This window comes from Mastigoproctus giganteus, chromosome 10 (genome assembly GCF_048544385.1).
Source record: "Mastigoproctus giganteus isolate SK-2022 chromosome 10, ASM4854438v1, whole genome shotgun sequence".
Lineage (NCBI taxonomy): Eukaryota > Metazoa > Arthropoda > Arachnida > Uropygi > Thelyphonidae > Mastigoproctus > Mastigoproctus giganteus.
This window is the reverse complement of record NC_143584.1, coordinates 202807448-202825150: the sequence shown is the minus strand read 5'-3', so window position 1 is coordinate 202825150 and position 17703 is coordinate 202807448. Positions and strand designations below refer to the sequence as shown.

Genomic DNA, 17703 nt, shown 5'->3' with positions numbered 1-17703 from the left:
AGATGCTGCAATTTACAAAATTGAAGTCCTTGGTAAGAGTACCCTATTGTTCCCATCACTGATCTCATTGCTCTTCTCTGCAACCATTCCAACAGATCCATATCATTCCTGAAATGAAGCTTCCAGACCTGTATGAAATATTTAAAATGTGGCCTAACCACTGCTTTATACACCTCCCCTGTCAGACTGTTCAATTACCCCTTGGTGCATTTTTCATTCTCCACTACTCTGAGTGTATCAGTACACAGTTGGTATGTTATTTTGGATTGCTGCTACCCATATGCCATACCTTGTATTTGTCAATATTAAACTTCAATTGCTACTTCTCAGCCTGTCTGCCTAATTTTTCTAGGCCTTGTTGTATTAGAATTTCCTAATTACTGTCATGAACCACCCTGCCAACATCTTCACACTTCGGCATTAAGCATGACATGCCTTTGTCAGTGTCATTAATAAATATTAAAAACAACAGGGGACTAGCACTGCACCCTGAGGGAATAAGCTATAACATTAGTCTAAGAAGAGCAATGACCACACTCTGTCATTTCTCTCTTAACTATCCCTCTATCCATAGTAGTGACTCACCTTGCTGGCACACTGTTCCAGTTTGTACAGCAGCCTTTTATGTGCAGCAGTATCAAAAGCTTTTGTCAAATCTAAGTGTATGATGTCAAAATTATTTTTTTGCTTCTAGTTCCTTTGTCACTGCATCGTAATATCCACTCAGATTTGTTAGGCAAGATCATCCCTTAATAAATCCATGCTGTGACTGTAGTATAACTGCATTTCTGTCTGACTGATCCTACATTACTTTAACTAGTGACTCCATTATTGTCCTTGGAACAGAAATTAGGCTAACAGGCATGTAATTACTTGTCACCCCTTGATCTCCCTTTGTGAATTGGGATCACATTTGCACATCTTCAGTCCACAGGAACCACCCCTGAATCCAAGAATACTCTCATAATTATGGCTAAAAGTTTGCTTACCAACTTTGCTGCCTTCCTTAATGTAATTGCAATCATCCCATCAACCTTGGGTGCCTTTTTTACACCTAGCTTCAACAATTTATTTTCCACTTTCCTCTCTTATCATAAATAAATAGGTCTCTGTTAGATATGATAAACTTCTGTTATCCCCTCTCCAAAAAAATTATGTGAAATTATCATATGTGAATGTAGATCCAGAATATCTATTCAGTTTATCAGCAGCCTGAGCAGGATCATCAGTGGTTATATATGGGTGCCTCCGTAGCCAGGTGGGAAGAAGCAGCAGTGCGTAGCACATGCTTCTTGATTAGACCGGGGTTCGAGCCCATCACCACCAAATATGGAGAATGCGGAAAGGTCAGGGAATGACCACCGCATATCCCGGAGCAATATGGCCTTAGTTGCTAATGCTCCTAAAAACCAAATAACAAACAAACAAAATCAGTGGTTATAACATTCATTTCTAATGGACCTGTGTAATTTATTTCTTTTCTTTCTGGTGTTAGCATAACTAAAGAAGCCTTTGCTACATTTCTTTACATTCTTTGCATCCATAGAGTTAATTAATCATTGTACGTAAAGTTCTTGTAATAAGCCTTAGCATGCCTAACCCCGTCCATGACTTGATTAAAAAGTACTTTTAACTTACTCCTGGTTTCTGTATCTCCTGATAATCCCCTTTTTCCTGCCCAATTTATGCAGAAAAAAAACAGAGGTTAGGCAATTTGGAGAATGAAGGAATATGTGTTCATGTGTCAGAGCGAAGAGAAGTAGTCCAACCACTTGGTGGCATGGAATAAATTTTTGCTCAAGCATCATAGGCAGATAGGTCTATTACAGTTTTGAAATCAAGTAAGATGGCTGTACACATGGCCTAGATAATGATCCAAGCCAGTGGCCAAAGTCTAAGTACCCCATTGCCTGGAAGGAATGTAAATCATTTATCAGTCGGAAAAATAAAGGAAGAGACAGACTACTCCATAAGAATGAAAATCCTTTCCAACACTCAAAGATTGCTCCTTGGAAAAATCTTGTTCCTGAAGGAATCCAGGGAAGAGCAGTCCCAGAACCAGCAGAGAAATGGAAGGTGATGGCAGATGGCATCAGGCAAGAGAAAAAGTAAGTTCATTCCATTCTTTTTTTTCACTGAGAAAAAAATACCTATCCATAGACATTGTGTCCATTCAACAGGCAGTTGGATCCAATATTTTATTAAAGAGAAATAAGCTTCAATTTATACGTTATACATACATAATATATGTTTCATTTGCAAAAATGTAAGAGCCAGTTTTGGCTATTTGTTGAGGGACAGAAATTTTAGGACTGATAAGACTCAGTTCTTTACATATTGCATGTTAGTGTATGGAAGTTGTCATGTTTATCATAAAGTATCCCATGAATTAGTAAGGGGTAGATTTTTTTTCACAGAAAAAGGAATTAAGGAAAGGAATTGCTTACACAAAGGAGCCATAGGTATAAATAAATTTCATATTGTGCTGAGAGGAACATGAGGTTCAACTATAACTTAAACCAGATTTAACTAGTAACTTGAGTGCATTATTTATCCATTTGTGTTTGATCCTGTTATTTAATTGTGTGTTTGTGTGTAGTATTAATTGTTATTCATTAAATGTTTGTTTTCATAAGATGTTAAGTAAGTTGATTTTTTTCACTGTTCTGCTTATCTTTACTTATCCTAGAATTATTTATCCTAGAATCTGAACTTCTGAGAAATATAGCAGTTCGAGAGTGTTTGTTCCTAGCTTTGTTGGGGTGGAAACTGTTTAAATAAAAATAATATTTAAATAAAATAAGGGATGCTACTGATCTAAACAAGCAGCCAAGCGATGTATGGAAGAACTTCCATTTGGAAATGTAACTTTTGTTATGTGTATAATAACCCTCTATTAATATGCTGTGTAGACCCAATGTAGCAAATCAAGTAAAGAAGCAGGGCAGTGTTTTAATGTATGTATTGAAATAGTTTGAGTAAATAATATTACACTATATTATCCACCTCTGTCTTTATTGTCTGGTACCATATTGTCCTCCTGTGATAGTGGCAGAGCCCAAGCTTAGGCTCTATAGAAATGACAGTGTTTATGTATGAGTTGATCAAAATTAACTAATATTGTTTTTAAATGAATAATTCCTGTTGTCTGGTGAGTGATCCAAATAGACCCAAAATCAGTCACAACAGTGCCTTTGATTTTTTAATGAATAACGATTCCGGGTAAAATAATGGAGTCGCTGGTTAAAGATGCATTGCAGGATCATCTAGACAAGACTGCAGCAATAATTCAGACACAGCATGGGTTTGTTAAGGGAAAGTCTTGTCTGACAAATTTGATAGGATATTATGATGTGGTTACAAAGGAACTGGATGCAAAAAATAATTTTGATATCATATATTTGGATTTCAGGAAAGCTTTTGACACTGTTGCGCATGGAAGACTATTGTACAAATTGGAGCAGAATGGTATTAAGGGTAAGTTGCTACAATGGATAAAAGGATGGTTAAGTGCGAGAAGACAGAGGGTGGTAATCAATGGGTGCTGCTCTTCTTGGACTAATGTTATTAGTGGAGTCCCACAGGGTTCGGTGTTAGGTCCACTGTTGTTTTGTATATTTATCAATGATATTGGTGAAGGTATATCAGGCTTAATGTCGAAGTTTGCAGATGATACAAAGGTTGGCAGGGTTGTTAATGACAGTAATGGCAGTGTGCTACTGCAACAGGATCTAGTTAATTTGGGCAGATGGGCTAAGAAGTGGCAACTGAAGTTTAACCTTGACAAATGCAAAGTACTGCATATGGGTAGAAGTAACCCCAGAGAAACGTACCAACTGTGTGGTACTACACTTAAGGTGGTAGAAAATGAAAAAGACCTGGGAGTAATTGTCAGTCAGATATGAAGTTTTCTGAGCAATGCAGACAGGCTGCCAGGGCAGGTCATGGGGTTTTGGCAATGATATATAGGAATTTTGCTAGCAGGGAAAAGGAGGTGATGGTCAGGCCACGCCTTGAGTACTGCGTACAGGTCTGGAGGCCTCATTTTAGGAAGGATGTAGATTTACTTGAGCGTGTACAGAGAAGGGCAACAAGATTGGTGAGGGGAATGAAGGGATCCTCTTACCAAGAGAGGCTTAAGTTCTGCAAATTGCAGTGGCTGGAGACTAGGCACCTGCGCGGTGATCTGATTGAGGTATATAAGGCCTTGAATGGGTTGAGCACGCTGAATTCTGATGGGATCCTTCCACTTGTTCAGATTACGAACCTAAGGGGGCATAAATTCAAATTAAGAAAGGACAGATGTAGAATAGATGTGCGGAAATTTGCCTTTAGCCAGCGGGTGGTTAATTGCTGGAACAAACTTCTATCTGTCGTTGTGGAAGTTGATAGGTTGAATAAATTTAAGGAGCAACTGGACAGGCATTTGGAGGGAATGGTGTGATTTTTTTTTTTTTTTTTTTTTTTTGGCTGATGCTGCATAAGCTCATACATTTGCTTTCTTGCATCACATGCCACTACTACTACTACTACTACTACCTACTGGGTGATGTTATTAGGAGTAAAAAACAAAATTTTCAATTTTCTTTTAACAGAACAAAAAGAAAGTGAATGAAATTGAATGAGAAAACTTATCACTAGGCATATAGATGGAAGGTTGAATATAACCTTTATTTTTGATATAACAAAAAATAAATTGTGTAAATAATTTATACAAAAATATATGAATAAAATATTTCTTGCAATCTAATAACTAATACCTCCAAGGTAGAATGCCAGAAATTCTGTAATCGACCTGTAATACTAACTCTTAATATGTGCCAAACAATCTACAATATCTCTGAATATAGCAAATCAAGTAAAAGAATAGGGTATTATTTCAATGCAAGTATTGAAATAGTTTGAGAAAATAACTAATTGAAAAGCAAGGTTAAAAAAATGCTCAACATCTGCAGATTTAGCATCATGAATAATAATAAACAACTGTAATACTTGAATATCCCTGTACTGCCTATCACACCATTCTGCTTTATGCTAAACTGTCTATGTTTATTTAGATTTACTGCCATGCTGTGATAGGGAGTAGCTAAATTGTGTTTGGTTGGCAACAAAAGCAGTTCCATCATGTAAGTTCAAATGAATCTATTTAATGTGGGTTATTACCAGAAACTCATTTCCTTATTGAACTTACAAATAATATATGTGTAGCTGCAAAGCTTAAGATCAAGGTCATGAATAAATTCAAGAACATTTTTGATAACATATAATAAATATCATTTTGTTTGAGTTCTTTTTGATAGATTCTCAGCTATTTGTAAGAGATCATCTAATATCTTATAAATCTGTATAGTATATTAATGTTTTCATTTCACCTTGTTTTTGGTGTTCAAATTTAAATTTCCTGACTTTTTGTTTTCTCAGACATTCTCACATGTTTTTCCTGTTATATTCCAAGAAGAGGACGTTTTTGCAGAACTTATGCAATTTCTACAGGCAGATGATGAAATAGCAGCAGATGTGACTCTTCAAATATTAATTAATATTGGTAAACACATTGAAAAGGATTACCCTGATATTGCAGTGTAAGATTTTAGCAGAAATAGCATTTTCTGTAAATGTGACTAGTTTTTTAAAAGTATTTAAAATTTTTTTTAAAAAGAATTAAAATTATATTTGATTATTATTGCGTGTCCATGTGCCTCACTTCTATTCCAAATTCCAAAACATCATGTAGGCGTTCAATTGGATTGAGGTCAGGCAAATTTGGAGGCCAATCAAGATGGATCTTCAATGTGTTCATCGAACTCATACACAGTGCAGGCCCTATGACATAGCACATTATTGTTTCGGAAGATCCCATTTCTGTCCAGGAAAAAATGCAACATGGCAGGGTGACATGGTCTCGTAAGAGATGCCAATAGACCTCAGCAGTGAAACAGTGGTCCATATGCACTTAGATTGTACAAGCCTATGACCCTTCTGTCGGTATTGAGTAAGATTTTTTGAGAGGATGTTGATAAACAGAGTTGACAAATTATATCAGGATAGTGCACTGACATTAGAAAGTCAGTATGGATACAAGAGAAATGTACAGAGGATGCTGTTGTTGCAATTGTGGACAAGGTGAAGTTTGTCCAAGAAAAATGTATTAGGAATTTTTATTTACCCTATGGGGACATTCAGTGGACTGTGGTGGAAGAGTGTTCTGTGAAGATTAAGAGGAAAAGTATCCTGATAATATATATAGAGTGATCAGAAACTGTTTCAGCAACAGGAATGTAGTCATGCAAATAAAACATCAGGTGATTACTAAAAGTGTAACAAGAGGAGCTCTACAGAGTTCAATTATCAGACCATTTGTGTGTATTTATGTAATGGACAAGTTGTTGAAAGGAATTGGAGCACAATTGAAATAATCCCATACGCCAACAACCTCCTGATTTTATTATATGGAGATTCAAGGTTTCAGATTGAGAAGAATGCTGAAATTGCAGTTATCAAATTATAAAAATGGGTAGCGTTCCATAATTTGGAGATTTCTATAAGGAAAACCAAAATGGTTTTATTGAAGCTTTAAGTGCGGGACATCCCTCCACAGTCTAGATACTAGGACAACCGGTGGTGTCTGCTCCTTGGGTCAAATATTTGGGCATGATAGATCAGAAGCATACCTTTTTTCTACGTACTAATTACAAATTAGCACATAGAAATTAGAGATAAAGTAAAGCTTGTTTATTCTAAAGTGAGGTAGTTAGCAAGGGTACAATGATGCATTAAAGGTAAGGCCTTGATATGGTGTATAAGTGTTTGTTTCTTTCCATTGCAACATATGCCTGCAGGGCAAGGGGACAGAGAATGCATTCTTTCATTAGGAGATGTATAATGTTAGCTCAGCATCACACTTTGCTGGAGGTGACACAGGCCTGCAGAACTGTGTCCAGTAATGACATACAAGTAATTGCTGGACATGAGCCCATTGACCTAGTTGTGATGAAAAGGATGTAGAATATTGTAGGAAAGATCTGTGAGGAGAAAGAAAAATATTTCGAAACGAGGTAATAAGATTATGGCAAGTATTAGGCCAGTTATTTGGTCATGTTGTTGTCTTCAGCTATGTGCCTGACATGATGACTATGATGAGTAATAAAGATTGGCTGACACTGGGGTTGTATCCCTGTATGATTGTTATGTGGCATGGAGTTAAGGAAAGGCTTCATCACCTTCAGTTGGTGAATGATCCTTATTGTATATGTGGGGTAGCAGAGAGCATACAACACATAATGAGTGAATGTGAAATATATGATGATCTCTGGATGGAGGTGATATCTATTTATGAAATTTGGAAGCCCTGTGAGGTCTTCAGTTCTAAGGAGAAATATATAAAATTTATGATTTTTGTAAATGAGGAGATAAACTTTGACAACTTAAAAGAATAAATACTATTCTTTTAAGCCGTCATGAAAGAAAAGCTCAATAATTTTAAAATTATTGAGTTTTTTTATTGTTTATAAAGTTTTAATGAAATGGAGTTGGTTTGGACTTGTCATCATGGTTAAATTGTGTTAAAATTAACAGAGAGAAAAGATAGTGGAATTTTTGCCTCCTCGTGGCAACTCGCATCCCTATGTTCTGACTTGTCAGGCGGTGGCACAAGGCTAAGTGAACTAGGAAAATTGAAAAGAGTTATGAGGCATTGTTTGGACATATGGTCCTGGTTATGCTAAGAGTGAGTAGGTGCTGAAGTGAGATGAGACCTCACCAGTGAAACGTTGGTCCATATGCTCCAGCAGTCATAGTTCTTGCCAGGAAAATATGCCCCATATTAAGCAATCTTTGCCACCTGCCTGGATAGTGGGCACCATGCATGATGGGTTCATGGACTTGTGTTGCATGTGCCACACATGTAGGTGTCTGTCGGCGTGTTGCACCAGGTATTTGGACTCATCTGAGCAGCACACTCATTTCCAGTCCTCCGGTGACCAGCCAGCATGTTGTTTACACCATAGCATTTGCCATTGATGATGATCAGTGGTGAGGAGAAGGTGCCTCTTGGATTGTCTGCTGTGGAACATTTGGGATATTGTTCTTGTATTCCCTATATTGTATTGTAATGTCAGCTTTTGCACAGTGACCTGCTGTTGAACCTGTGCAACACACTGCATCCTTTGCTCACCACAAACATCCACCTTGTAGAATCCTTTACAGTTATATTGGCAGGAGGTGGTTTGACCCATTCAGCACCATTTTTTGTGTACCTTAGCGACAGTGGGCCATGAGCAACCAACAAGACATGCCATTTCCAATATGGAAGAACCCAATGCATGAGCTCCCACAACCATGCCCTTTTGAAAATGCAGTGCCATTCTTTGTACACTTTAGCCACAGTGGGCCATGAGCAACTGACAAGACATGTCATTTGTGATATGGACAAACCCAACACATGAACCCTTCTCCAATCATGCCCCTTTGAAATTCTGTGATATCTTTACTACGTCCCATAATTGCTGCTTTATCACTTTGACTTGCATGACCAGATGCAAATTACCACTGCTCTAGCATACAAAGCTGTTTGGTTTTTTTATATTGCGAGCTATGCAGAATAGTCAATTACAGATGGGGTGGTTACAATTCAGTGATCACTGAGTGTACTGATTGGGGTATAATTAATTTTTTTTTAAAAAATTGTCATATTAAACTATAAATAATTTCATTATTTGACAAATTGATGTTTCATTGCCTTCAGGATTTTTTCTCATTAGTTGTCAAAATGTTTTCCACAGTTGAATATTTATATTCTTTAAAAATCTGATGCAGTCACTTGAATGAGAGAGAGAGATCAAAATTGTCCACATCAGTTAAAATACACTGCTCGACAAAATTAACAGAACAAAATGTTTTTCATAAATATTTTATTGCGAACAGTGTCGCCAAAGATGAATATTTGATATAATAGGCATCCTGGCATGCAAATTCTGAGTGGGACACCCTAGGGTGTCACATTGGACACTGACAGCCAACCCCTCGGTTACTTGGGGAGCTAAGGTCTGCACTGCTGGCAGAATGGGATTTGTTGACACAGAATCTTATGGACATCCTTATATCGATCATGGTCCACTGCTTCCAGGTCTGTTTAGCTGTTGGAGGGGATCATACACTGTACTGATGTCATGTGACTATATTTTCGAGCATCTTGTATTGCCTTCTGTAATGTGATCTTTTTGGTAATTCTTATACAACCCCTCTAAATGTCCCTTATACCTGTCCGAAGTTTCCTGCTGTCTCCTCATTTCATTGTGATTCTATGGTACACCACCATACCAAATTCTGTCCCACTTCATCGCAAGCTGCATGAGTTGCACCACATTTCTACGTGTTCTGTTAATATTGTTGAGCAGTGTAGTTATCCATTGCCAATTTTTTACTGGTGTTCAAAGGACTTTGGGGGAAATCTTTTTCTTTTTTCTTTTCTAATAAAGCATCTTTAATCTTTCCATAATTTTTCTTCAGATATTTATAAGCATTCAAGGTAATTGTTTCAGCTTGGCTATTTGATGATTTCTCAATGCTAAATGAACATGCAACTCTAGTTAATGCCATTATAGTTGAAAATATAAGAGCAAATTTCTTCCCACCGCTCATGTGATGTTGCATATAGAATGTATTGCTGTTAGTGGAGTGATGACACAAGAATTTGCCAATTAAAAAATTCAAGAAAATTCACTGAAAAATTCATGTGTTCTGGGTTTTTTTTTTTTTTTTTTTTTTTTATATGAGAGGGGTTACCCTTGTGAATTTCCTGTAAAGGGGACACACTATCAATTCTGCTTGCTATGTGTAGGTGCTGAAGAAACGAAAATTTCTCGATCATTGTGACAATACCAGGCCACATATCACGTAGATATGACCACATATCATGTAGACAAAAGGAGACCACTGTTGAATTCAGATAAACTGTTCTTCAGGATTTGGCTAGAATTTGGTCCATCTTCATTAGTGCATTCAGGTACACTAAATATGCTCACATGTTTAGTCCTATGACTTATAGTCTTTGTGGGGAAATAAATATAATTACGTATTTTAAAATAAGCAAAATTTTTCAGTGGCTGCAATGAATGTGTCATTGTGGCCATCGAGAAGTGGCTTTTAGAGGCTGACAGAAGCTTTTATGGGGGCAGAAATGGCTCTAATTCAGCAGTGGGGAATATGTTTACAAACATGTTGATGAATGTGTGCAAAAATAAATTTATGTACTTGAAGACTTCAATTAATATCAAAAAGAAAAAAAAATTGGTGAAGTTAGTTTCAGAGTGACCATTGTAAATAGGAAAAAATTTTTTTTGGGGTGGGGGGAAACAGTATCTTTTAAAGGTGTTACATTTTGTATTTATTTAAATTTGCATTTTGTTTCTTATTTTGAAGTAGATCACCCTATAACATATAATCATAACGAAATGATAGAGGGCACGATTTCAAAATTTTTAGTTGATGTAAAAATTGGTAGAGTAGTTAATGTTCACCACCAAGTAGAGCGATCTAGGTAAACTTCACGGTTGGTCAGAAAAGTGGCAGCTATGCTTTAATCCAGCAAAATGCAAGGTCTTACAGTTGTGAAACAGTAACTCTAAAATAACTTATATACTTATTGGAGTTGAACTAAAGTCAGTAGTGGAAGAAAGGGGCTTGGGAGTTATGGTACACTCAGGCACGAAATTCTCCGAGCATTGTAGACAGGTTCCAAGGAAAACCCATGGTGTCCTATCAATGATTTATCGAACATTTGCTAGTAGAGAGAGAGAGAGAAGGACGTCATAATCCCATTATATAAGGCTGTTGTTAGACCTCACTTGGAATACTGTGTTCAGGTATGGAGACTGCACCTAAAAAAAGACATTCAGCTTCTTGAAAGGGTCCAAAGACGAGTAAGTCATGTGGTGAGATCAACAAAAGGGCACCATATGAGGAACGACTTTGAACGTGTGGGTTTAATAGCCTGGAAACTAGGCACCTTAGAGGCGACTTGATTGAGATGTTTAAGGCTCTGAGAGGCAATAGTAAACTGAATGAGGATGAAATTTTCACGGTTATAAGTTTTTCTAGAACTAGGGGCCATAAATTCAAGTTACATAGAAAGATGTTTAGAATGTATTGCAGGAAGTTTTATTTTATCCAGCGAGTTATAAATTACTGGAATAAGTTACCTACATGATAAGTAGAGACTTCTACAAGTTACCTACATGATAGTTTGGGGAAATTCAAAGGCCAGCTGGATAGTTACCTACAGGAAAAGGGAAATGCATAGGTTTTCTATTTCCTTTTCTCTTATTATTATTTATTAATTATTTATTTTATTTAATTTTATTATTATTTTTATTTATTTATTTATTTTTGTCTGGTGCAGCACAAGCCTTAGACTAGCTTGCACCCAGTGGTGTAGTTGTAAAATTAGCAGAAAGTATACTCTATGAATATTATGAAAAGCAGAGTATACTGTGCATATCAAGCTTATTAATTGAATTCCAGGGGGGGGTACACTGGTGTTCAAAGAAAGTGCATCACCTAGAAATTTCACATTTCTAACCCTTTTTTGCGATGGTATGTTACATTAATGATTAGCATCACAAATAGAAATATAAACAAAGATATTTATTAATAGTTAAGGTAAAGGTAAGGAATATTTGACAGGTGCTCTCAAAATATTCCAAAATGAGCATTTGCAACCTTTATACAACAGTTTTGGTAAACACGACAATTATGTCTGAAATTTTATCAGAAACGCCTCAATTTGCTTCAGTTTATGATTTTAAATGGAAAACAAAATGAAAAATTCACCAGGTGCAAACTAATATTTAGTTTAATTGCCTCTGGCCCTGATGACAGCAGCACACCATCGACGCATTGACAAGATCAATTTCTGAAGATAATCAACTGTTAGTTCGTGGTTCCAAATACAAATTATGGCTTCCTGAAGTTCATGAAGGGTCTTTGGGTTCTTTCTGGCAACTGCAGATTCCACACAATGCCAACAGTTCTCTATAGGATTCAGGTCTGGGCTGTTTCCTGGCCAGCTAAGAGTTGTAATGGACCGTTCTTCCAACCATTTTTTCACCTGTACCAAATGTAAACTCATTACTGTCGAATCTCTAATGCAGAAATGAAGCTAAAGTAACTACAGAAATGCCTTCTTACACTTTTTGCCCGTTGACAAGGATCAGAGTCGTCCTGAAAGATGCAGTTACTTGACAGGTTAAAATTCTTTCTAATGGTTGGCAGCAATTTTCCTTCCAATATAGCCAGGTTTCCATTGGCATTTACAAAACCTTTTATAAACTGCAAGTGACCTGCTTCGCTATACAAAATGCACCCTCATATCATTTGGCTGGTGGGGAATTTTACTGTAGACACCATACAGTCTGGATGGTCTTCACCATGTTTATGGTGAATCATTTTTCTCCCATCAGAGCCATACAGGTTGAATTTCTTCTCATCTGAGAAAATAACTGACATGCTCCTTACACCAAATTAATTGGGCCTTTTTCAGTTTTTGTGTGAGGAGGGGCTTCTTCTTAGGATGACAGGCTACAAGTCCATATTTGAAGATGCATCCTCTGACTGTTACTGCACTTCCTACCACTCCTGTATGTTCTTCCCATTCTCTTTTCAGCTCAGACTAAGAAGCTTTATGGTTTTTAAGGCATAAGCACTTCAAAACGCAGTCCTGTTTTGGTGTAGAGACTCGTTTGTGTCCGGTTCATTTTTTCCTATCAGCAGAACCAGTATTCTTGAGTTTGGAAAGAAATCAACTCACTGTCGACTGATTACAAGACACTCTATAAGCAATATGATGGGAAAAACATCCTTCCTCACCTTAAGCAACAATAGCACTCTTTCTTCGTGGTGTCAACTACATGTAACTCGCCATCCTGAGCAAGGAATGACCGCAACTCTTGGAGAGCTTACTTATATAGCTGAAAGTAATAGTTGATGCAATATTACGTCATTACCTACGCATGTCAATCTTATCTGATGCAATCTGTAAGAAATATTGCCATATACTTACGTTATTTGGACAACAATTACAAATTTAAAGGGTGATGCACTTTCTTTGAAACCAGTGTATACATCATGTTTACTTATATATTTAGCATATATACAGTAAACCCTCGATTTAACGGACCCTGATATAACGGATTTCGGATTTAATGGACTGGACAAATAATAATACAGTAATGTACATTTTTAATCTCGACCATATTATTTTTTTTAGTTTATACAAAACTTCAGTGTTATTATTAATTTTTAATTAATAATAATTACCTATTTCCATTATTGTTTTGATAATTACCTACTTTTATTTTTATAATCAAATTCAGGAAATTGTTTTTTATTCTTTCCGAAAACGTGTTCAAATAGCTGTTTTCTCAGATTACAGATAAGAGCAGGTGGTGACTTGCGAGCTGAACGTGACTCGGGACACTGCAGGTCTACCGAATTGCTTTGTAATGCAAGCTATCATGCAATCAGGTTGTATACAGAGTGTTTCTGTGATTTCTGAATTGTGACTTTATTTATTAAATAATTTTGCAATCCTTACAATTTTAAATGGCATCAAGTGATAGAGGAGTTAAAAGAAAGCATGTGAACTTAAATGTGGCACAGAAATTAGAGCTAATTGAGAAATTAGAATAAGGTATCTTAGTAGCACGTGTTTGTGAAATTTACAGCGTAAAAAAACAAACTGTTTCTGATATCCGTAAATCAAAGGCCAAATTGCAACATAATTTTATATTGTACAGTACTGTATATTGTATGGAAGCTTTTTTTTTACATTAAGAACAAAAAATGCCCCCTTCCCCCCAGGTTACATTCGATTTAATGGACTTTCGGCATTAACGGACATCTCTTCTCCCCTATTAGTCCATTAAATTGAGAGTTTACTGTATTAAAAACAACAAACTATAAGTATTGCTTAAGAATCAAATTCTAATAAATTTATTTTTTAATTTTCTGTAAATATTTTAATAATATTTGTTTTTTAAAGTCTTTCAAAAACCAGAGGGTATACACTATTCACCTAAAAAAATCCTGAGGGTATATGACGTATACCCTCTGCTACAGCCCTGCTTGCACCATATGACCAGTACTAATACTAATCATATTCCTTAGTTAAAAGTGCCAAATTTTTACCACCTCATCTAAATTGCACAGACAGGTACAGTTTGTTGAAATATAATTATGTATTTTAAAATAAGCAAAATTTATAAAAAACATATATATATTTTTTGATAAATTTAGTTACAGCTTCTTCCTATCCTGGAGATTTTTGTATACAAATGACATTACATTTTAAAAGTGAATCATATTGCATTAGAACATCTACCCAATTTTATATTTTTTGATAAATGTTGATCCCAAGTGATTTGTGTAATGTTCTTTTTTTAACAGGCGTTTATTACCAATATTGGAGAATTTCATTGAAAATGGAACTACTAAACAAGCCAAACATGCTGTATACTGTGTATTTAAAGTATTTCCAAATAAAGAGGAAATTTTTAGGAATGTAATAGAGGCAAGTATCATTTATTATGAATCATTAGGAAATTTTTAAATCATATATTTCTCAGATTGGATGAAAAATTATGCCAAGTATTTATTTATTAGTAATTTTGTTATGATTATTATTAGCTTATATTTACATTATTAATATATAACACTTGTAACAACGGTTTTGTATCATTTCTTCATTATTAAGTAAAGAGCCAGACAATTAAATTTAATTAAATTAAAGGAGACACTTTTTACCATTCTTGCTCATTTCACAAATAAACAGTGGTGCTCAAAAAAATTGCATCACCTCATTTTTCAGGTTGTTTGTCCTTGTGCTGGCAGCTGAAATTAGCATTAGCATTAGTAAAGGCGTACGATGCAAGAAAGCAAGCTTATGCAGCATCAGCCAAAAAAAAAAAAAAAAACCCTCCCATTTCATCCCTCCATTCGTTCCAAATGCCTGTCCAGCTCAGCTTTAAATTTATTTAGGCTATTAGCTTCCACTACAAAAGATGGAACCTGTTCCACCAATCAACTACCCGCTGGCTAAAGGCAAATTTCAACACATCTATTCTACAACTATCTTTCCTCAATTTGAAACTGTGCCCCCCTCAGGTTCTTAGTCTGAGCAAGACGAAGAATCCCATCAGCATTCAGCTTGCTCAACCCATTCAAGGCCTTATACACCTCAATCAGATCACCGCGCAGGTCACTGCCATTTGCAGAACTTGAGCACTGCTTTGTTCCCTTCACCAATCTTGTTGTCCTTCTTTGTACTCTTTCTAGCAACTCTATATCCTTCCTAAAATGAGGCCTCCAGATCTATACACAGTACTCTAGGTGCGGCCTGACCATTGCCTTGTATAACAGGATTATCACCTCCCTGTCCCTGTTAGCAAGATTCCTATATATCATTGACAAGACTCCATGACCTGCCCTGGCAGCCCCTCTGCACTGTTCAGCAAACTTCATATTTCGCTGCACAATTATCCCCAGGTCTTTTTCACTTTCCACTTCCCTGAGTGTAGTACCACCCAGTTGGTACGTTTCTCTTCGGTTATTGCTACCCATATGCCTAGGCATGATATTGGACCAAAACCTGTCATTTCAGGACCATCTGAAATATCTCCATTAAAAAAATAAGACGCTACGCAGCCGTGGTTGCCAGGGTTATGCGTAAAGAATGGGACTTGAAACAGCGAGTCCTCCAACTGTTCTACAAAGCTATCTTCACTCCGATCATCACCTACGTATCCGGCGCATAGTTTCAAAAAACTACAACAGCAGTAAACAGACATATCACAGACCAAATTCACAGATCCATCCTCCTAACCATCACTCGCGCTTGCTGCACGGTGAGCACCCATTGCCCTGCAAGTGCTCGTCGGCACTCTCCCGCTGGATTTAGAAATCATGCAACGCTTCCTACTGTACTACCTAGACAAAGGTACCCCACAGACTTTTCTGGGGTTCACCATTGACCTAACCAGCAACAGAAATGTGGAAAAGAAGAGGATACAAACTCACCTGCAGCAGGCATGGCAGGAGAGGTGGAGCAACTCTCAAAAGGAAGAGATCACAAAGAAATTTCTACCCATTATTGAACAAAACTACCCAACCTCACCCAACTGGTTCTCCCTAGGTCTACAAGTAATGTACCTCTTAACTGGACATGGAGCGATTAATGCCAAACTGTCTCTACTTGGGATCCAGGATGATCCAACTTGCACTTGCGGGGGACTGGAGAGCTGGCAGCACCTCATGTATGACTGCAGGCTCTATGAAGACCTACATGGTGTTTTACTGAGCAGAATCCACTACTTACCACAGGGACAAGAACATCACCTCCTAGACACGAAGGAGGAGTATCAAGCCTTCTCGGATTATGCACAGGCACTGTTCGCGAGGAGGAGAAACCAAATGGCCACAGCCCACAACCCACTACCATTATAACCAAAGAACATATGTTCTTCAGCTCGCTTGGACTGAGATGCCTCCGTAGCCAGGTGGGAAGGAGCAGCAGTGTGTAGGATACGCTTCTTGATTAGATTGGGGTTCGAGCCCATCACTACCGGTGCCTCCGTAGCCAGGTGGGAAGGAGCAGCAGTGCGTAGCACACGCTTCTTGATTAGACCTGGATTCGAGCCCATCACCACCAAATACGGAGGATGCGGAAAGGTCAGGGAATGACCACCGCATATCCCGGAGCAATATGGCCTTAGTTGCTAATGCTCCTAAAAACCAAATAACAACAACATCACTTGGAGTGGAACACCAGAAATGACCCACCAAGAATTAGAAAACTCAGGAAGCAAACTATACCAAAATAGACTAACATGGACGGGACCCATGTCCCATGAAAGACAAATGGAGATGACTACCAAACTTAGGCACCCCACCAGCTGGGTCTATATGAAAAAGACACACTCCTGAGAACTGGAAGGCTTAGGAAATAAACCACACTAAGGAAAAGTACTAACACGAACGGGATCCAGGTCTGAAGGATGACAACTCGGACATGACACCAGATTGGACACCACCAACAGGGTCATTGTATAGTTTTCCTGCAGACGCTTGTTGGTGATTGCACCGGGCTCCCGTGCCTGGTAACTTTCCACCCCCTTCCCCTGCGCCGGTGGTGGGACAGTCCCCCCAGTACCCCCCTACTTTCTCCTGGTGAGGCATGGGCCTGCCTCACTGACTTCTGGGGTTGCTTACTCTATCATCCCCATATTTCTGCCTTAACCCCCCAGCCTTCAGACTCTCATCCACTCTATCTTTATGCCAGCGAATGCCCCACACACACAAAAACTTAATTATGTCAAAATTACCGTTCGCCCATTTTTACGGCCTTTATTATCCCCCTCACCTAACGATCATCAAACCGACGATGATGGATATATGTATCGCATATATATATGTGGATCTGTCTGTACGTATGTGCATATAAAAGAGCGCGCGCATTTTTTTTTTTTTTTTTTATAGGTCCTAGCCACTGAAATCTCAGGAAATTAGGTGGCAGGACCTGCCAGAGTGAAATTAAAACTACTGGGTTCCTGGTCTGCCTCCATGGGGCGAAGGTGGGGTAACGTTGGGCCTCAGCAGGAGTCCAGCGGCTAAACGACTGGATGAACAACGGTACATGACACTACACATATA

General features: G+C 37.6%; 1 protein-coding gene across 1 annotated transcript in view; it reads left to right on the top strand.

Annotated features, from left to right (window-relative positions):
• The window catches only part of LOC150079790 (sister chromatid cohesion protein PDS5 homolog B-like), a 284729-nt gene that overhangs the window by 191858 nt on the left and 75168 nt on the right, over positions 1-17703 (top strand). Inside the window, exons 18-19 of the mRNA XM_090383234.1 lie at positions 5422-5582; positions 14443-14566. Coding sequence (XP_090239360.1) covers positions 5422-5582; positions 14443-14566 — 285 coding nt within the window. The remainder of the gene's footprint in view (positions 1-5421; positions 5583-14442; positions 14567-17703) is intronic.